Source organism: Lytechinus variegatus, chromosome 4 (genome assembly GCF_018143015.1).
Source record: "Lytechinus variegatus isolate NC3 chromosome 4, Lvar_3.0, whole genome shotgun sequence".
In the NCBI taxonomy this organism is placed as follows: Eukaryota; Metazoa; Echinodermata; class Echinoidea; order Temnopleuroida; family Toxopneustidae; genus Lytechinus; species Lytechinus variegatus.
In genome coordinates, this window is record NC_054743.1 from 15243052 (window position 1) to 15266397 (window position 23346).

At 37.2% G+C, this 23346-nt stretch overlaps 1 protein-coding gene across 1 annotated transcript in view; it reads left to right on the forward strand.

Annotated features, from left to right (window-relative positions):
* Positions 1–23346, forward strand: part of LOC121413478 (proto-oncogene tyrosine-protein kinase ROS-like) — a 36228-nt gene that overhangs the window by 10285 nt on the left and 2597 nt on the right. Inside the window, 15 exon segments of the mRNA XM_041606301.1 lie at positions 212–510; positions 1002–1175; positions 1778–1986; positions 2531–2669; positions 3505–3743; positions 4143–4325; positions 4713–4911; positions 5916–6048; positions 7027–7199; positions 7857–7934; positions 9057–9180; positions 12802–12955; positions 18704–18771; positions 21131–21358; positions 22754–22977. Coding sequence (XP_041462235.1) covers positions 212–510; positions 1002–1175; positions 1778–1986; positions 2531–2669; positions 3505–3743; positions 4143–4325; positions 4713–4911; positions 5916–6048; positions 7027–7199; positions 7857–7934; positions 9057–9180; positions 12802–12955; positions 18704–18771; positions 21131–21358; positions 22754–22977 — 2624 coding nt within the window.

Genomic DNA, 23346 nt, shown 5'->3' on the forward strand with positions numbered 1-23346 from the left:
TCATTTCAATCGTGTTATGCAGAAAACAAAATTATCTTACAAATGATTGTGATTAGACTGTTATAGACTTGTGCAAGTTGGTTCAGTTCTACTTCCTAACAACAAATTAGGAAAAAATATTTGCATAGTCATATACCAGTTTTTTGAAGGGCTGTGTGTTTGTATACATGAATGAAGAACATGCTATTTTATTTCTCCCTACTTCATATAGCACTTTAATCTGGACTGAGACTACCCAGACTACTTCAGTTCTAATGACCTCTGACCTCTACGAGTGGGCCCCCACCCCACTGTTTGGCACCACGAACAGCCAACGGAGGAAACGAGCCACCGAGAACTGCACGTGCTCAGAGAGCTTGACCCCTGGGTCAGCAGTGTACATTGACAGTTCAGACCCAGAGACCCCAACCCTCTTCTTTGTGGATGCGACCTCAAATGACCTCTGGACCTTTGACCTTGTAGGATGCCAGTGTGAACGGCTCTTTGAGGCAGCATCCCAAGCTCAATCAGGTAATGTGATCTTGGAGACTGTGAGATTCTGTCACGCAGATGTAATGTCCTTTTTCTTTTTTGGCCCTGTTGCATCGAAAATGACCAGTAACTGTATTTCTGCCATTCCATCAAGAGTTCATTTTATGCAACGGGACCCACAAGAGCTAAAAATTATTCCTTATGTCAATGAAACAATATTATTAGTCCAATACATTGAGAGGATTGTGGAATAGCTTAGAAATTAGGATATAAAGACTAAATGACAAAAACTTACAGATATCACACATGCATAGCTTCCCAGTATTTGTCCTCACTATTATCACATTGTAGGAACAAGTTCATCAATTAAAACAATTGGTGTGTACCATCTACGACCTTCTTGCAGCAGGCTGACAAGCACTTGATTAAAGTAGTCGTTGTGTCATTACCATATTTTCCCCATTTTAAGGCATCATTGTTTGTTTTATTATCATGAAAACGCATATTTTATTTTGTTGTGGTTACTACAGGTCTCCCTCCGGACACACTGTCTGTTGACACTAGCCGTGTGTATTGGTCAAACACTGCTGAAGAGATAGTAGCCAGTGTTGACAAGCAGACTGGTGCTGATTTCCAGGCCCAGACAGGTCAGACTGATGTGAATTTTGTACTGACATATGGTACCAGTCTTCAGCCATATCCAGGTATGTAGCTGACAGTGTTTAATCAGACACTTCATACCAAAAATACTTCTTTAACAGGTTTCCAATTCATGAGAGGTAATCTCAATTCCTTGAAAGCACTAAGCAGTGAAAACAGTAACTGGAGTTGCGAAGCCAAGGAAAAACATAAGTGCACCTCTAAATAGGCAAGTTGACAATGGGCCACTTATGTATATAATATAATTTGGTTCACTCCATAACCTATGTGCAGTATGTATCGTATGGAACTCAAAATGCAATGCATTTTTCAAAAAGCTCTTCTTATGGCTGACATAAGATACAGACAATATCATACTGGAGGATACAGAATGATAAGAATAGAACACCATTTTCAGTGGCAAATACAGCTTGGTTAGACAAAATACCATTTCACTGGCCTTATTGTTAGTGCACAATGGATATTTCACAATGGTCAGCCCCTCTGTACTTTTATGTCCAATCTGGCTTGCTCAGTCACTCATTTTTTTGCATTTTCATGATACACAGTATTCATTTGAAAGAATATTATCTGAGTGTGGACTTCTAATCTCTGTTGAAATCTATCTTTCATCAATCTTCACTCCTACCTCTCTCAATCTTTGCAGCTCCTGAGTGTCTTTCACCGTCAGACTATACTGACACTACACAGCTGTCCGATGCAGGAAGCAATAGGTTGACGGTGACCTTCGACCCTGTGACAGAATGCGAAGGAGTGAGCACTGCAACGGCTATCTATACCGTGAGCTATGCAATAGTGGACAGCGAGACATCGGACCTAAACTGCAGCACTACCAACCTCACATGCAATACAATGGTAAGGGATGGTCATTGAGATAGTGAAAGTTTTTATGTTTGATGGAGTTGGTGGTGTTTTTTTAGTTGACAAAGATACAGAGGAAGACAAGATGACGATAGTGGTGTCTGTAATGATGATGAAGATGATATGTTGACGAACAATTTTATTTCAGATGATAAAGCTCTGCCACTAATGTATAATGAAGGGGATTTTGATTGTGGTTAGTGTGATGATGATGATGATGGTGGTGGTGGTTGTGTTGGTAGTGGTGGTGATGATGATGTTGATGATGATGATGATGGTGATGATTATGATGATGATAATAATGATGGTGTTGATGATGATGGTGTTTATGCCAACAGAGATGACTATGATGATAATAAGGAGGAAGAGGATAAAAATGAAGAAAATGATAATGGTGATAACCATATTCTTGACATTGATGTTACAGCAAGATCCTACATATTGTAATGAATATTATACTATACGTGTACCCATTCGTAAACTGATAGTAACTATGCTAATGATGATTTCATTCTGATTTCATCCAATGTTCTTCCAGGAGACCACATTGAACCAGGCAACCCTGGACAACTTGGAACCCTACACATTCTATGTGACTCAGGTCTCTGTAAGAAACTTCTACTCCATGGGATCACCTGTGCTAGGTCCTGTAGCCATCCATAGGACTACCCCAGGAGGTAAGAGGGACCGGGGCCCTGTTTCATGAAGATTTGTTAGAATAACAAATGCACGATTTCTGTAATAAATTCACTATCAGCCAATCACATTGAAGGATTTCAGTAGCTTTTAACTGTTATTACAAATTTGTTATGATAACAAGTTTGATGAAATGAGCTCAAGGTTTATAATCACTTGGTCTATTCCTCAAATAGTTTGATACCACAAGGGATAAACCTAATGGCCCGTATTCTGAACTCGAGTTTAATCCAAACTCTGGTTTAAAGTTCTAATTTTACTATGGATAACCATTTTTTGACAAAAATGTTTTAAAGTACTGTAAGGTATTTGAATGGCATGATAATTGACTAGCACTGACAGGTACTTCACATTATTCAATAGACTGTGTGTATTGTGAGTGAAGTCGCAGTGCACAATAAAAACTCAGTTAAACTGTTAGAGCTTGTGTCAAGATGTCGTTCAGTTTTAGCTGAGTATATTACAAGCACAGGTTTAACTCATCAGCTAATTTGTTACTCATATCATTCCTTAATTCCTCAGAACAATAATTGAAATATTTTTCTTTATTATCAAATAATGAGGAAATAGCATAAGAGAAATGGAAAATATTCGATGTGAACAGATTTTTTACATTTTTGGCTTCCCATAATTTTAGTACAGAATTAGACTTTGGTCGAAGTTAGACTGGAATTCAGGATACGGGCCATTTATTTTACTATCAATTCGGTCCCATTGATTGTGTTATGTTTACAAATTGATTTCATGTTGTAGCAACACAACATAATTTCCTCTCATATCTTATCTTCAGTTTTGATAATTCTTTCTTGCCTCTAGTCCCCTCTGCTGCATTGATGGTATCTGTCACCATCCTAACCCCATCTGAAGTCAACGTGGTCTGGTCGCAACCTCTTGAGATCAACGGTCCTCTGGATGACCTAAGGTTCCGGGTCAAGTATTCAACGGATACTCAAGACTTCAGGACTGGCTATGTTGATGGTCCGGACGGTGAGGATGGACGTTACTCCATGATGATCACAGATGGTCTAGCTGCTGCTACTGAGTATACTTTCACTGTGAGTTTGTAGAATACTCATTTGCTTTCTGAAAGCAATACTTTGAAAGAGGAGATGATGATGATAATAATAAAAGTTGGATTTACATGCCATTATTTTGCCAAAGGATACAAAGTGCAACTATTATTACCCTCGGCTTTAGCTCCTGCTACCACTTTTTCAACAGCACTTAGTGCATTCAATGCGATGATGTTAACTGAAGATTGTTAACAAGACCTCTCTATTGTCTATTGTTTAGGGTTTTAACCCATGAAAACTTTCAATTTCTCTTAGTTAAAGTTATGACCTAGGTTTTGGACTTGTCCTTGGGATAGAATCACATGTCTCTCTTAAAACTGAAAACTAAGTGCTTAGCTGTGACTCATTCTATTCACTTTCCTATATTTTTCTTTTTATTAGGTTGAATCCTACCAATCTTCATTGCCATCCAACATGTTCAGCTCCAGTCAGACAGAGACTCAGACCACCTACCAGGAACCAGCCATGGTTGATGAGATCTCAAAGACCAGTACTACCCTCGCAGTCTCTTGGATGTCTCCTGATGATGATAGTGTCATGTATCATTGGATCCAGTTCAAAGAGGTCAGTTTAGCAATATAACAATAAATATATTAGTGAAACAATCAATCAACAACAAAATGAAAGAAGATGACTGACAGGAGATATGAAAAGATGAAAATCCACATTTTGTTGTTCAAAATAGACATGAAATGCTCAGAAAATATTTTCTTTGCCCAATTTATCATGGGCCTTCCAGTCACTGTATATTGCCACATTGACGTTGTTCTATCCCTTGAATCATTGAACGCCAAACAGGGTAACAGCAACTCCCATCTTTAACGTCTTTTTGTCTGATGTGGCCAGGGTTTGAACTCCTCCCAGTTGTGAGACGGATGCACTACCAACTGAGCCAACATACTGGTGTACCATGCTGTCTAATAAAGTCAAACCTGTTTTTTTTTCCTTCAGACGTCATCTTCGGAGTGGCAGGACGCCCTCATGGGCAACACGACCTCAGGTGTCCGTTACAACGTGACAATTGGTGAAGGGGAAACAGACCCGCTACTCCCATTTACTGACTACGAGGTCCGCACGAGGATTCTCTATCGATCTGGTCAGGAATATGAATACCCTCGTAATGCAGAGTTTTTATCATCGAGAACTGAATGTAAGTATGGTACTGTTATTGTAGGTATGATCATAAAAATGATAAATGGCTTTTTTTTCAAAGTCAACGCTAATGTATAATCTGTCGTCAGTGCACAAAATGGAGAAGTTACCATTAGAATAGTGGGTTATCAGGGTTGAAAACTGTGGCAGCTCTTGGCTGCTATTACTCAAGCATTTATTTTGCTTATATAGTTTGACACTGCATTTGTTTTTCACTACTTTGTCTTATCCGTAAATCGCATTCATGTCTACATTTTGTTATAAATTTGTCACATTGCAGTGTACTTTAATGTCATATTACGATTATGTTTATGTATTGTAAATTTATTTTGACTTTACAATAAATGTAGAAACTCCTGCAAATATCTTTGTCGGTGTAGATCTAGGCATTGCACATGATGCGCCATGAAAACAACATCTTATCAGCAAACTTGTGCATTGAAAACATTCAAAGTTGAGGTTGGGGTGATAGCCTGTAAGGAGAGTTTGTTTAGTGCAGCGAATCCAGAGTTGTATTGTCTCTGTGATACTGAATGCTCTTTATGATGCTGAGCAAAGACATGCTATGAATGGAGACAATGATTTTACACATAAGTTAGCATGATTAATTAGTAATGAGATTTTTCACAGAATTTGATCTTATAGTTTTGTAGACTCTGCCATGAGTAACGCACGTACCAACTTTCGTCGCAATTGACGGCCGAGATCATATAGCCCAGTCTATTTAGGCTTAATAGCATTGAATCATGGTGTAGCTACTAGATATAGTACTTGTGATTCATTCGGGTTCGCTTTTCATCAGCTTAGTACATGTAGACAGAAGTCAATCGCATTCGTTTAAGACATAGATACACAAACACCATGATGACTATAATGTATACGTCCAGATGGTTTTGTTTTTTGTGGCTTTACGAGCGTGAATTTACTTTCCGTGCCCCTTTGTTAATACCTACATGTGAAAACAACTTTTTACCACATATGATGTGTATCTTTGTCCATTAGCTGATAGCCCGTCTGCCCCAGGCGTTCCCACGGTAACAGAAACAGGAACGGAACCAGTCACCTACGAGGTCCGATGGACCGAACCAAACAGAGCCAATGGACCAGGAACTCTTCAATACACACTGGAATCAAGGTATTATTCAATTCATTCTGCTTCGGACCTAATATAGACCCCAAAATCATGAGAATGTTATTTAAGGATCCATACTGCAAACTCTATTACTCAGCCTGTTATTTTCGTACAAAATGAAAATATTTTCCATCCACAGAATACTAGCCAACAGTGTGGTGCATTGATCCTTGTCAACCTTGAAAAAAGAGCTGTTCAATATGTCCTTAAATTTGGTTTTTCAGCTTTTCTGAGAATATTTGATGCAATCATTATAAAATGATTTCATTCATTGCAGTAAGGATATATATCGTAAAGCCATTCTTTCTTGAGCTTACAGGGAACTAGGTTGTAATTTGCTGATACAAGAAATGCACTTGGAATGTATGTACATGCAGTATTGCCAAGTGAGAAAATGACTTCATAATGATATATTGATTGAATTTACACAGCATATCATATATATCGTGGCTACTGATCATGAATCAAGATTCCACTCTCGCTGATAGACAACACCAGGGGCCCGTAACACAAAGCTTTTATAGCAATCATCGTTGAACTTTTTTTTTTACAATTACGATTCATCACTAACCTTTGTGTTGCTATACCCTAATACTGGGTAAATACTCTTCAGGGGTGCATTTCATGAAGAGTTGTGTCAGTAATTTGTTCTCAGCCAATCAGATGCCAGAATTTCCAGTAGCTTATAACAATCTGTCAGGGAAATCACTGACAAATCTCTTCATGAAACACTCCCCAGGGGCGGTAACACAAAGCCTAGTAGTCATCATAGAACATTTTGTTTACAATTGATTGCATTGACTACAATGTACTATTGATTGTGAAAATCAAGTATACGATTAATCGTTGACCTTTGTGTATTCGGGACCTAGGTGTCAAGTTCCCAGTGGAATGTATCGCCAGAAAGTCATGAGCATTAAGAATGTGTGCGAGCAAAACTGATTCTAATCTCAAGACTGTTACTATGGTATCTTTTCCCAGAGCCATGTCTACAGCAGAGTGGAGCCAAGTCTACGAAGGTCCCGATACGAACTGGATCATCGTCGACCTCCTGGTGGGAGAATCGTATAGCTTCCGGGTCAAGGCCAGGAATGATGATTACGAGGGACCGTATAGTCCAACCAGTGATGCTGCGTTCTTACCCAATCCTTCGTGTGAGTTATTTTGACAAGTTTGAACATGTTACAGGGATGTCACTCAGTTTTCAGAGTGATTGTGAAACAGCCATCTGACGTGGTGATGTTGATTTTCTGATAGTCAAATAATGAAATGGCAAGTTGAATAGGGAAGTGAAGATGTAGCGTGAAATGGCAAAGTGAAATAATGGTGTGAAATAATTAGTGTGAAATAGTTATGCTGGATAGTGATATGAATTCTTATTATATAACATTGACTCCTTCCTATGAAGTTATTTACCCATGGTTAGCCATTCTGATAGATTACCATCATGGTTCTACATGACTGCAAAGAAAACACATGTGTTTATGTATTTATATATACTTATAGATAATTGAGTAGAGGATTTATGGCTTCACATCCTCTCTGAGTGACACTTTACAAAACACTTGATCATAAACTTATTGTCAAACTCTTGATTTATCTGCAAACCAATGACACTATTCATTTGGGCCATGTTCATTTATCTATTTATATATTTATGTATTCATCCGTCTGTCCATGTTTATTTTTTGAGGGGGGTGTCACACATACAAAAGTTGGTTATTATTTCACGAAATCACCAACTACCAGATTTTGATTTCATCATAGAAACAGTTTTATTTATCTCAAATCTCTTGTTGATTATCCTGCAGCTGACAATACAGTATTTATCATCATCGGAGCTGTTGTAGGAGTTCTTGTTATTGTAGCCATCATTATTATTGTCTTAGGTGAGTAAATCTTACAAATGTATGTTCTTTTCAATTTTATGTATTATTGTTATTACTTTTTATATGATTATATTAGTTTCGTTTTTATTCTCATCACCATTATTATTATCACCATGACCATCATCATTATCATCATCACCATCATCATCATCATTTTCATCATTATCATCATCATCATCATCATTATCATTGTCATCGTCATCATCATCATCATCATCACCATCACCATCATCACCATCATCATCACCACCACCACCATCATCATCATCACCACCATCATCATCATTTTTATCAATATTATCCTTCATTGACTGCACTTATCACAAGATGGCTTATAACCATACAAAATGGTTTAAAATGAAAACTTGCAATCCTAATGATTTTTCAATTCCATTCTTGTTATTCTAAACTTGATAAAAATAGAACATGGGAGGAATCCCTATGAAACAGATTGCTGTTTTTAAACTTATCCCAACAGGAATGAAGAAAAAAAGTAATCCAATGGAAACCTCTCAAAATCTTTTATTATAATCCTGGACAAAGAAATGCACACCAACACTTTTAGTCATCAAGACAATAGAAAATAGAAGAGAAAAAAAATGAAAGAAGGATGAGATGAAGGAGCACTGCCTTCCAAAGAGGATAATTGCAAAGAGGGGTCACTCTAATAGACTCCAGTACTGTGATTAGTTTTGATGCATTATATACAATCTGATGAAATAATATGAACATAAATTGCAAAGTTTGGAAAATTGAATGAAATGAAGTATGTAGGTTATCTTTGATGGTATTTTTTTTTGGCAGTATATTTGTGCTATTAATGTTATAAAGATTAAAGTGAAAATTGTTTTGTAATTATTTTGTGTATGAATTATAACACTACATAATTACTGTTGCATTGTGGGTAAAGAATCATTGACTGTTGAGTAGTTTAGGACTGGAGCTGATTCTAGTCATTGTAGTTGTGGCACTCTCCCATTAAATTTAGATTTAAACTGTTGACTACTGATTTCTGGGATTCTCAAAGCTTTTTATAGTGACCACTCAGTTCTGAAGGAACAGTGTATCTTGTACATCCAATCAATACTTTATAAAAATTTGTTTTTTTTCTTCTTCCCTCAGTATGTCGTCATCATAGAACCGGTGGTAGTAAGTGGCCCCATTTCCAGGAAGACGTAGAGCTCGCACAGCTAAGGAACTATCCTAACATGGCAATACGACAAGAAAACTCCAACTATGCTGTGACGTAAGTTGGATCTTGAGAATTTTGTTGTTCGATATGAATATTGTCTTTGGGTGTTATGTGATCGGATAATGGTTTTCAATTAGATCATAGAAACGCATCAATTGAGAGAGAGAGAGAAAGAAGAATTATAGGGAAGGGAAAGTACAATGAGCAGGAGTTTGAGAAAAGGAGGAGAATAAGAAAAGTAGTGGAATGGTGAGGAAGAAGGAGAAGAGAGCAGGGAAAGAGGAGAGGAGATGGAGGAAGTAGAAGAAGAAGATAAAAAGAAAAAAAGAAATGGGAGAGGGAAGAACTCAAAATGAGAGAGAGAGGGGGGGGGAGACAAAGAAGAATAAACAGAAGAATAAAGAAAAGAAGTCTTAAAACCTATCATGAATTATCATGCATTATTGAAGTACCAACTTAATTATATCTACCTGATTTAAAGTTGATGTTTTTAAATCATTTCCGCTCAGTTGGTTTGGAGTGGTATTTTTGTGTATGTAAGGTAAATCTCAATGCCAGTGATGAGCTAGTAAAATCTACTTATGGTAAGACTTTATATGTTGATTATTCTTGTTATTGTCTTGCTTGAACAGTTTGGTAGAGACCTATTAATCGTTTTTCCAGTTGGTCTGTAAGTCTGTTGGTCTGTACATGTAGGTCTGTTGGTCTGTATGTCTGTTGGTCTATAGGTCTGTTTGTCTATAAGTCTGTTGGTCCGTTGGTCTGTCAGTCTGTTAAAGTTTTGTTAAAAAATGCTCTCATTTCTTTATTTTTGCGTCAATTATATTGATGCTTGATACATGTGACCCTTGGGTAATAAATACCACATGTGTGTATGTGAGGTCAAAGGTCATCAGGGGGTTAAAAGGTCAAGTTTTTATTCAACTTGCTCTCATTTCTTTATTTCTGCATCAATTATATTGACGCTTGATACATATGACCCTTGGGGAATACTACAATTGCAAAATCAGGCGAGACTCATGTTTCTCAACCACCTTGTATGTGAAACCGACATATTCTTAACGACCCTTTCATTTTCAGTATCTCTTGGGAAACATACTTCTGAAAAGCCCCTTGAATTGTGAACCAGAAAAAGCAAGCATAATTCATTGTAGTAGAATATAATACTTTGTAGATCTATGTTTTCCTTGTTTAATTGTCAGATCATTAAGCAAATAAGAAGCACATGACGACTCATGTAAATGTCATCTTATCAGTACTTATCTAGTATGAGCAAGGGTCATTTTCCAAAGTGTGTGTGAATTATACAATGTAAGAAATGATATAGGTTTCTTTTGTTATAAATTGGAATATGAACCAAGCAAATTTCAGTTGACTGACATTCCTTTTGCATGTGTAAATAAAGTACCAAAGAGTCAATAGTGTCATAGAGTTGAAGCAGTAATCACACAACGACTTTGTGTAATCAGTAAATCATTGAGGGAAATCCTACAGGGCGCGGGCATTCAAATATATTGCTGTACACATGCATGACCAAAAAACATGTTTAAAGGGGTGTTTTTTAGTATTGGACACGGGCCACTCGTTAATGGTATAAAAAAACACAGATTTTCCCAAAAAGGTGGTTTTGAAAGACTGGTTGATGGTCAATCACGGGGTCAAACATATTTAGGGTATTTTTTTTCAAAGCTTTTTTTAGGAGTCATATTCTGGCGACAACTTGTTTAGGGGCCAAAATGTGTAAATAAAACCCGCAAAAAATCTTGTCTAGGGGGTTATTTTGCACACAAAGAAAAACTTGTTTAGGGGGTGTTTAAAAATAATTTGGTCACGCTTTTGTACAGCAATACATTTGACTGCACCCCCCCCCCCTCCTCCCTCCCCAGAGGGAAATTAATATTGGGATATGAGAGAGGCTGAGATAAAGAGAGAGAGAGATGGGGGGGGGGGGGGGGAAGCTAAAAGAGAGAGAGAATTGGAAACAGAGCCAAAATTTAGGTAGAAGGTCACTCAGTGATAATAAATTGCCTACTTTACCCCCACTTTGCTTTTCATTTAATCTTTAAATGTAGGTCAGTGAATAATACTGTTTTTTGTGTAATTATTTGTTTCATCAACTTCTTTTCCATCAACTACAAGAATATTTTGAAAGTGTTTTTCATGCAAATACAGAGCTGCCAAGTAGTACGGATTTTCCGTATTTAATACTGAAAAATGAGAAGAATACTGATGGTTTCATGCAAAATACTGATTTCTCAAGTTTCAGTTTTATGTATCGTCCTATGGTATTTCTTTGAAAATACTGATTTCCTCGTCAAAATACTGATTTTCAGCTTTAAAATACTGCAATGTTCTTGTTCAGGTTGCCAGCTCTGCAAATACCCATGGAATTCCAAATGCTCCAGTGATTTTTTTTGTCAATCCATTGTTTGTTACCAGCCCTTCTTAACCTTCGTTGTTGATTGTAAGCCTTTCTTTAACCAGTTATCAACTGAATCATTTTAATTCCCTGGACTGTGCACAGGGATCACTGGTTCTAATAAGCAATTGGTTAAATCTGTATTCAAAGATGTGGGGAGCATCTCATAAAGCAAATGGTTAATATTTGTTACATGAAATGCTCCCTAGGAATGTAGGTCCAAGTACAGTACCAAGTTCCAAATGGTAACAGAAAGGAAGCTACTTGGTCAAATGGACCAGTATAATGTAGCTTAAAATCAGCAATATGATCAAGATTCCCAAAGTAATAGGTAATAGAAGGAAGGTCACATTACCTAACAATTGGTTGATTTTAATGAAACATGAATGCCTTGAGAGGAAGGTTGAAAGAAACTTGCAATTAATTGCAAATCAATTTTAGGTTCCAGAATCGGTTGTAAGTTGTCTGAATGAAATGGAAATAAGGCAATTCATAAATGGAATCTGAGCATACACAGGGGCCTGTTGCAGAAGGAGTTGCAATCAATCGCAACTCAAAAAATCACTCGCAACTTGATTTTCAACCAATCAACAGCCACAACTCAAAAAAATCACTCCCAATCAACAGCGCGCATTTGGGACTTGCGAGTTGCGATTGATTTTTGGTTTGCATTTAAACACAACTCTTTCTGCAACGGGTCTCAGATATTTTCATGAAATTTTTAAGGGATTACCTGACATAGCAACATATTCAATTCATGCAAAGTGGGTTCCTTACATCAATCCAGTCTCTAGGTTTTGTAGCTGATTGGCATGCCCTTCAGTTAAGCAAGTGAATCAATCAATTGATTTTTATATTTGGTTGCAAATCCTTAATGTAATACTGTTGGTCTTATAAATGTCCAATAACTCAGTCACATTTGCTCTGCGGTGGCCGTATGGTGAGTCAAAGAGAGCAGTTTTAACATTTTTTGTACCAGCAACATATAGATGATTTGAATAGAAATTAATAAAAAGGCTTTTCAAAAGTAACAGCTGTGTGTTTTCTGCGAAAATCCTGTAAGCGACTTTTAATTACCTCATTTCATCATAGAAAAGTAATGAGGAGTGCAGGGAATCATCTTCATAACAGGATTCCTGCCAATGACACGACACAGACTTTCACAGTTTCTTTCTTAAATGCAATATGTTTTGACTCATCACATGACAGAAATCTTCATACATTTATCATATTTTGGTTTCTTTTGATACACACAGACATGATGGCAAAGAGGTCCTTCTTCCAATATTCCAGAGAGAGCGACTCAAGTTGATCACCTTCCTTGGCAGTGGTGCCTTTGGTGAGGTGTTTGAAGGATCCGCTCTTGATATCCTTGGGAATAACAGCGGGGAAACTAGAGTTGCGGTTAAGGTAAGTTGCAGTCAGATTGAAGATTTTACAGAGAGAGAGTGAGGGGGGGGGGGGGCTTGGCATGTGTTTTGCTGATGTTTTTTAAGGATCTGTTCTTAGAACAGTTTGCTTCCAGCTCCTTGGCAGTTTTGGTTTGACAAATAGTTGTGATTTAGGCAAATACAATCGGGGATCCTCTAAAGATAAGATTAGAGAGGGGAAACTTTAAGGAGCCTATTGAAATAAGAATCTGCTCTCAATATAATTGGAAATTGCAGAGGTGAAAGTAGAGTTGCTGTCTTTTAAGCCCCTTTCACAGTTGACGTATGACCTGTTTATGACCGCCTGCAACAGTTTTTTCATGTTGCACGATCGATCCCTTGATGTCTTGCGAGCACTCACAGTCGTAGACGATCGTACGAACTCGAGGTGGTCGGACGTGGTCGTGACTGGTCGCATCTGAACTTTGAACATGTTCAAAATCCAAACGCGATCAAATACGATTGATTCACTCGCATCAGGTCGTACCATCGGTCGGGCGATCATCGTGTGAGTGTTGTTCAACGTTGTACGACTTGGTGCGAGAGGTGGCACAACTAAGTATAGTCGCATTTAGTCGACTGGAGGTCGTACAACACTTGCACATGTGCTAGAGACCTACAGAGACCAGTCTTGCGACTGGGTGCGATAATATAAGACTGTTGCAAGACCGATCGAAATTACGGCTTACAACATTCCACTACCGTTGCATTCGCATGTATGCGACCGTTCAGCCCCTTTCACAATTGACGTCCGACCAGTTTACGACCGCCTGCAACAGTTTTTTCTTGTTGTTGCACGATCGATCTCTTGGTGTCTTGCGAGCACTCGCAGTCGTTGTAGACGGTCGCACGAACTCGAGGTGGTCGTGACTGGTCACATCTGAACTTTGAACATGTTCAAAATCCGAACGCGATCAAATACGATCGATTCACTCGCATCAGGCCGTACCCGGGGTCGTACCATCGGTCGGGCGATCATCGTGCGAGTGTTGTTCAACGTTGTACGACTTGGTGCGAGAGGTGGCACAACTAAGTAGTCGCATTTACTTGACTGGAGGTCGTACAACACTTGCACATGTGCTAGCGACCTACATGTACAGAGACCTGTCTTGCGACTGGGTGCGATAATAATATGGGCCATAAGACTGTTGCAAGACCGATCGCAACGGCTTACAACATTGCACTACCGTTTCATTCGCATGTATGCGACCGTTCCTCCTGCAACACTCGCATGTGATCGCACGAGCACAATAAGAGCATATGCGACTCGCTCGTGCAACGGGGTTTACTGGTTGTCTTTGTTGTACGACAGCTGTTGCAACTGTAAAAGCCTTTGTGCGATCTTATGAGATGACTAGCGATTGATGCCTGTTGCGCGACCAAAAGGTCGCAAATGGTCGTACATCAATCATGAAAGGGGCTTTAGACAGTGTGGGAAGGGAAGTTCGGGAAAGTTTTTTAATTTTCTGCTTTCATTATCATTTTATGGTTTTTATTATACAGGTACCTGGCTATATTTATTTATTAATTTATTTCATTTTATTTTATTCATTTATTTATTTATTGATTATTATTGTATTCTTTTATTATTATTTTTTTTGGGGGGGATTTTTATTCAAAATGATTTTAATGAATCAAAGAATACCACCCCCCCTAAAACAGGAATTTATTGGAATAGATAGATTCCAAATAGTAACATTGAACACCCTTGATCAATCCTTACACAAAGATGTTTATTTAAAGGATTAATGATATCCAGGTTTACTCTGTGAACTGCCCCTTTACAAAGGAATTTATTGGATATGATATAGATTCCAAATAATCATTTTGGATTATCCCACTCCTCTACCTGACAAACTAAATTTATCAAAAGTATTATATCCCAACTTGTTCATTCTTAAAGGAGACACACGAAGAAAATTTCACGAAAGTAATGATTATAGACAAATTATATATGGATGGAAAGGTATTGTCTTTTTATACACAAATATGTCACTAAAAAGTCTTATAGATGTCGTGGAAATGCAAGAAATGAAATTATTAGACACCCTTCTCAGCCCCCCAGACCGACAATCACGCAGCCGAAAACGGTCGAGAATTATGACGTCACACAATCGACGTGCTCATCATCTCTCTGTGCATCATGCACTGAATCACCTTACTGACCTACCTTACTGACCTGTTCAATATCTTCCGAATTTACCGTTTTCTTCATGTAATGTGATATTCAATTTCTGTTTTCGACAACTTCAGACCAAACGTGATTCAGAACTGTGTTCCTTTGCCCGTTTTTATTGAATTGTGGACTGTAAAGACCAATTTTGTCCACTGCAGTCGTCATTGTGTTGCTCCACTCCAGTCAGTGAGTGAGTGAGTCGCTGCCCAAATAATATAAGTAGAGAATCTAATCAAGAACTTGAAAATCAAAAGCAGCAATTAAGAAGTAAGATTTAATAAATACAGGACTGAATAGAATCTCACATGAAAATAAAAAGAGAAAAAAGAGCTGATAGGAATGGGGAAGGAATTTTAAAAAAATCCAGAACCAAAAAAAAAATCAAAGAGTTTCGAACCAGGATCCCCGCACTCATAAAAAAAACCTTCGTGCGTACAGATTTGTCCACAGACCATGTTATTATATGGATCGTGTTCATAACGATATATGAACAAAGTGCGTTCGCTGCAGTTGCCTCGCAATGCTTCGGCAATCCAAGTGCAATTCCAATCATTTCGCGATCATATATTGCCGTGTTTTTTTGTGGTTCCTGAACTTGCTACGTAATTAAATTTCATAATTTTTATTCAGTTGTGAAGACGAATGTCTATGCTTTATATTGATAATAATATCAATGTGGTGCAAGCATGATTTCTAAGTGAAAATATGCTTTGTTTATTCACGTATATTTCTTGAAAACAAATAATTTTTTCTAAGCTAAATATCGGTTACCAAAATATGTTAAATGTGCATTTCATTTTACTGAACATTCAGAAAATTCAAACTTATCTATGTAATAAGACCAATCTTGAGAGGAATAAACTATTCTAAGAGCAAAAAACGCTGATTGGAAAGATCGTCTTCAATGGGCTGCTGTCAGCTCAGCTGCTCACTGCTCGTGGTGTGACGTCACTCAGCTGGAGCTCGCCAGAGGACGGACGAAGGCAGAAATATGCCATGAAAATAAGTCATTTTTGAGAGCTGATTTCTGCAAACTCTAATCACTATTTTAAAAGGTGAAGTTATATATCTGATTAGTAATACTTCCCCTTTACAATGATGACCAAAAAAAGTCATTATAAAATACTTTTGATTCTTCGGTTGTCTACTTTAATTGATACATCCCCTTATCAATACTGTGTTTCATCAGATCCACCTGCCTAAAGTAACCAATACAACTGATTCCCATCGGAGCACATTAGGTGTATAGGATTCTGCCTATATACAAATAATGCATGCAGCCGAGTGCGTTAGTGGAAATGCAGAGCATGCAAGGTTTCTTTAGATAGTGTGCCCCACTGTGCACAAGCCTCAGGCGGCGAGTGCCCAGTGTGCACCATTTGAAGAACCAAGCTTTCTCTGCATTTACTTTTACGCACAACAGAGCGAGTGCATTATTTGTTTTATAAAATAGCAACTCATAAACAAATTCTTAAAAAGTTACAGTACAGTTTTGTTGGACTTCTCCCGGAACTTCTACCACACTAGTCTGCTGGAGCGTGCAATGTCAATTTTCGTTGCGCACCTTTTGCACTGCCGTGCAGTGCACAAAAAAAGTTGGATGTCATGTGACGCATATTGGCCATTCGCGATGCTTGAAATAATACACCTATTTTATTATAACAGTTACCTGTCAATTAAAGCCCTATTTTGTGTTTCACTTGGGTGTTCACTATAATCAGGTTCCATTGTGCAATATATTTATATATATCATTGATTATGGTTGACGTTTAGATCATCCACAGATTTTATTTGTTTGGTGCCTGCCAGCAGCTTGCATACAATTCATTAACAATCTACATTGATATCAGTATTCAAGTGCTTTGTTGTGGTATTAGTTTCTGATTGAACCCTAATGCCTTGATAAACTATCACACACACCTCAAAGATTTATTCAGAAAGGGAAGCATTTCATGAAACGTCTTGTCATTGATTTTCACCAAGAGATGTTATAAGCTACTGTAAATCCCTGCATGTGATTGGCTGTGATTAAAGTTAAGTAGTGAAAATCACTGACAAATCTTGTCATGAAATTCTTCCCAGGTCTGATATCATATTGATGACTTATATGATCTACATCATGAACAGGGAAATTTCTGTGACAGTATCAAAAGTTTATTTAGAGACCTGTCATATCGTATCAACAACTTAAACAAATATTTCCAAGGTGTCCTACACTTCTACAAGGTTATTGAATTGAATAGTGGTATAATTGCTGATACTGAAAAAAGGGTATTTTTTCCTTTTGTTTGTTTTTATCATTGTCAATGACAGAGAAAAGTTTATCAAAGATAATGCACAAACTGGAATCAACATACGCACGTATGCAAGAAGATATCTTGTTTAAAATCTAAATGCTTAACTAATGGATCTTTATATATTTTTTTTTACGTCGACAAGACTCCCCTACCTACATGAGAGATAGTTTAGATGGTGTATTATGAAGCTATTCATAAGATATGCATGATACAGGCAAAAGCCCCATGAGAATTATCAGGTATACCAGCCAGAAAGAGAGATAGAAAGAGGGGTTAAAAAAGAAAGAAAATCCTTTCAGATTTAAGTAAGTAAGATATGTTCCGATTTGTCAGCAAATTGTCATCTGAGCCAAAACTCAAAGTAAACACAATGACCTCTCATTGCCTCCTCTAAATTCGTATTGTGATTGATGTGTATGGCTCTTTTATGAATCATCTACCTTATAATGCCATATTAAATATGCTTTATCATAAGTAAATAAAGCTATTGCTCCTCTACAAGATTATCAATGGGCGTACATCCTTTATGCAAATACATGTGGGGTGCATGCTTGCATATTTTGAAGGTTGAATACAAATTACTTTGTTGAATCTAGTGCAAAGGTTGGATGGTAAAAATCAATGAAGAACGATAATGCCTTGATCATATTGGGTTGTAGTAAATTTGATATTTGCAGTATAGTTTATAGAAGCAATAAAGTAGATTTGATGTCTTATATTTCAATCATAACTATTGTATTGCTGGATTTTGTAGGATTATGCGATGTAAAAGTTAAGACATAAATGGATAACATCTACATATTGTAGATTAATTAATTTCTATTTTTTGCCAACATTAAGTTATTTTAGAATCAAAAGCACTTCTCTTTTGTTATTTTTTTTGTACATACCAAAGAGAAAGATGATAAATATTATTTAACTCTGAAAGTCTATTCATTACTCAACAGGTTAAGTGTTGTCATATAATACTCGGATAAATCTTATTGATAAGAAAACCATGACCACTTGTCATAAGAAAAAAAAAATCATCAATATTCACTGATAAAAGTTCATTAATTACAAATTTTTGCTTGGGCAATGAAATTAGATGATTTCATTGACTTATAACAATTATTAGAGAGAACTCAAGAGCTTTTAATAGAAACCACTATTCTTGTATTGCTGATGTTGTATATTACATCATTGATCCACATAAAATTCCTGATATATGAGTTTGTCTAATTAAGAAAAATAATTGATATTATTTTTTTTATAGACTTTGCGGAAAGGAGCAACCGACGAGGAGAAACAAGAGTTTTTGAAAGAAGCTACGGTCATGGGTAAGTCTGTGATACCTTGATGAGTAATAAAAATCTATTTTCACTTGTCCTTTCAGCTACTCATGTGTGAAAACAATATTTTTTCTTATCACCAGTAATTTAAGTCCCTGAAAAGATATTTTATACCGATTGAAAACCTGATTTCCAGTTTCTGTATCTCTAGAGAGGGATAATTTGAATGGTATTGTGATAGTAACATTAAAGCCTGTGTATAGCTTTGGTAAAGGGTCAATAATGTGATTGATAATCGAATATCATCTAATATGACAGTCTTACTGAAGCGTAGAGACCGTTAGATATTTTTCCAACTGCACTTCTCTGAGAAAATTTCAAATATTCAAATCTGGGTTATATTGCGCCCTCTCTCGGCGATGCTTGTTTTAAATTGAAAAAATGGGCATTCAAGCACTTATCTTATAAATTTAGTGATTAGATATCCAAAAGTTACAGACAAAGAACATATCTTGAAAGTTTCAGCCCATTCCATGATTTGGAATAGGATTTAATTGAAAGACAAAAACACACAGATATTTTAATTTGATCGGGTGACCCGATCAAGTTAAATTTCCATGTAAAATCACAAAATTTATCCTGTAAAACACATTTTCATTTCATATCCTCCACTCCACATCATAACTGTTATAGGGCATATCCATTCATATTAGCTAGCAATGAATTGCAATAGTGATAGGTGCATTTTGGTGGATTTACCAAAACTATACACAAGCTTTAAGGACTAAATTGAATTTGCCTTTTTGTTTTTTCTTCTATGTAGTGTAATATAAAAATATGCCCTATAGGAAAGTCTTCTTGTCCTACCAGTATTGAAAATTAAGGCCTGGAATTCATTGAATTGATCCAAGCCACAATGTAAAATGGTACTGTCTGACATGATATTGACATAACAGTGTAATCAGAAGACTTGATAACCTTTTAGCAATCGCTATCTAAAGGTCATGTCCACTTATGTTTGAATCACAATAAGGTCTGATGTAATGTTTGCTTACTGACAGTAGCTCAGTGATAATCCATTTTATGTCGAGATAATTTTCAGATGCGAGAATTAAATTGACATTTAGACCTGCAGTGATTGAACTCGAGACAAGTTGAGATGAAGGATGAATGTAGAAGAGAAATAAAAAAATCTTGAAAATGAATTTTAATTGAAATGTAAAAGATAGATTCATTTTTGATTAGTTTAAAAAACTAAAAAGTAAAAAAATATCAGATTCAAAATTTTGGTGAATTGATATGGTTGTAATAAAAAGGAAAAAAATGGTAGAAATATTAGAAAGAAGATTATGATGTGCAGCGTTCTCGCCAGAAAAAAATTCACCCATGTCGGGGACTTGTGCTGCCACTCCTGGGGGGTGGGTGCGGGAGGGGGGAAGCGACCGCCTTTTCATCAAATAGAGACGCTAAGGTAGCCCCATTGTGGCGTATTTTTAAGCCCACACAAATGCACATAAATGCACAGATACTTGCTGTTCAGTCCAAAGAAAGAGAAGTGCAGCTTTCCAGCTTATGAATTGTAAATATTTTCGAGAAAAAAAAGAGTCGGGCCCTGGTCGGACCAGACATGAGAAGTCAAAGGGCTTTGTTGTGTTTCTAGATTTAGGCTGGATCTGCAAAACATGTCCGCCGCTCCGTCGATCGTCTAAATAGCGAGTATCGTGCATGCACCTAGTTGATCACCACTTGTCTTGCAATTATTTTGCTCATGTTGTGCATGCAAGTTCTGTGCGTGCTGGCGAAAGTTCATTTTATATTCTCTACCGGCACTTCCAACACCAAACAACGTAATGGCGTGTAGATCGACATGTAAGTTTTGTGCGAGTCCGTGATCTGACGTTTCACCATGGAGCATAGCTGGTGTGATGTGTGGGGCCAACGGGGGAATAGGCAACGGAACGACCGTACCGTGCCGTCATATGCCCGCAATAGCAGCCGCGAGCTAGCTGGGCGCCTTGCCACTTTTCTAGCCGTAGTAGGCCTGTAAGTGGTCTTAAGTTGGTGGGACTTCGGCGCAACTCGATAAATGAAGTTGATATCACTAAGATGAGTTCATGGAGTGTATTGTTTTTTTCTGAATATTTCCATTTAATTTTTCCACGCATGTCGCTGAAATTTCCATTTCCGCACGCATGGTGTTTGAACCATGCGTATTATACACTGGCGAGAACGCTGATGATGTGTTTGTATGGTAATAAAAGTATGAATTCTAGTGATATGTTTTGGTTATCAGATCGTTGCAATCTTAGGTAATTACAAAGAGGAATAGATTGTTTTGTATAGACACGTTTTTGTTTAATTTTGTAATATCATGTATGTGTGCATGTTTTGTATCTAATTTCATCAATCAGAAAATTCAAGCACCCCAACATTGTCTCACTAATGGGAGTATGCCTCGACAACGACCCACAATACATCATTCTAGAGCTGATGGAGGGCGGAGACTTGTTGTCCTACATCCGAGCAGCGAGGGCGCCACCTCCTGCCAACAGCAAGATTACGCTTCTTGACCAGATTGAGATGATTATGGATATAGTGAAAGGATGCGAGCATTTAGAAGAATTGCATTTTGTCCATAGGTTAGTATTACTTCTTTAATTTTTTATTTTCATTAGAGCCTAAATCTCTAAGAATTTTGTATTTAAAACTTTGGCTTTAATCCCCTTTAAGTGATGATGATGATGCACAGCATTTGTATAGTGCCATATATCTGTCAAAGACATTCAAAGGCCCATTGGAGGAGCCAGCCAACCTGGGTCGCCAAGAAGGGCGCGCACAGAACTGTGACCCGCAGGTCTCTCCTCCCAATAACTGGTTAGGGAATGCAGGTGGGCCACTACACCGGGGTTTCCCCCTACTCTTATTCGAATAGTGCAGTGGGTTCTTAACGTGCAAAGGTGGTGATTCTCCTCTACACGGGGCCTCCATTTAACGTCCTATCCGAGGGACAGAGTGTTTTCCACTGTAACATAGCTTGCATCTATGAAACAGGGGAGAGACATTTACACACAACGCACCGGCTTCAGTCATCCGCCCGAAGTGGACTCGAACTCACGATCTTTGTTTCGACGGGCAGACGCTTTACCGACTGAGCCAACTTTGCTCTCTAAGTGTGCTGCTTACAGAATGATAATGATATAATGAAAATGATGATAATGATAGTGTGGTTTAGGTTTGTCCTCCTTCATAAATTTAAGGCTAGTACCTTTGAGATTAGGAATTACAGAGAGAATTAACAATCTGACATGTTTTATAGTAAAAACCAAAGACAATTATATTAAATTCTAACTTGTATTTGATTTGTGCTTTACATTGAAAATTGCATACATTTTTCATGAATTGACACTAACGTTTTATTTTAAGACCTTTAGAATTCAATTTGTATTTACAAAACCTTGTATAGATCCTGCAATTTTATATGTCATTTACCAATTTTAGCTGGGTGTTATAGTATTTTGATTTTGATTAATTTCCATCAACCTTCAGTAAGAAAATAAATACATACATTATGTTATGATATTACATTATATGTAATAATGCATTTTATTTTTGTATGTTTTGAATCAGGGGCCAGCTCTTTACAAGGTTAACTTTTTGTTCGCCCCTTAAATCATTTTTATTTTCAATGTCAACTTACTAAATTATATATAATAATGTTTGTTATGTCTAATTTTAAATTGAATTGAATTTTTTTTCTTTTCCTCGTTCAGAGGTACTTTATTCTTCATATTCCTTTCTCATTTTAACAATTTCTTTCGAAGCACAGTGTGTATAGTTACATAACAAGCTGCATATAAATATGTAATAGACATCAACTGTTTAAATAATCTTAATTGTAATAGAGATGAAATTTATCTACAAGGTTAAAGCTCTTCGAACATTGGATTTAAACCGCCATTTTACATAAAAAAGTATCTCTTTCTTGAACTCATACCAAACTGAATCTTTATATTTTGAAAATGTTGTTATTACAGAGATCTTGCAGCTAGAAACTGCCTTGTTTCCACGAAGTCCTACGATGCCCACATGAGGGTGGTCAAGATAGGTGACTTTGGTCTGGCCAGGGATATCTACAAGAATGATTATTACAGGAAAGAGGGCGAGGGACTACTTCCTGTCCGCTGGATGTCACCAGAGGGCCTGATGGATGGCTACTTCAGTATTCAATCTGACGTCTGGTGAGTTCCGTTACATAATTGTTTCTGTAACTTCCTGCTGCTTTTATCAAAACTGCTTAACCGTTAACCTGTCAGTCGTTTAGAACTGGTTGTTCTCTGTATAAAGCCTTTGAGAATTTCAAAATTCATCTGTCAGGTGGTTAATGTACCACTGTGGTAAGGCACCCTAACAAAAGTCTTGCCTTGTTTATATTAGGAATCCTAAAAAGTGTGGTTTGCAGGGGCTCAGATGAACATATTTTACTGAAATACCTTCATTTATCCTCCCAATTATCTTCCACAAAATACTAGTGAGTGATAAGTACAAGTTTCCATGTGGGTTGGAACTCCTCCCATACATTCATATGTCAGTTTAACAATATCCGATTAGAGTTACCTTATTATAAAAA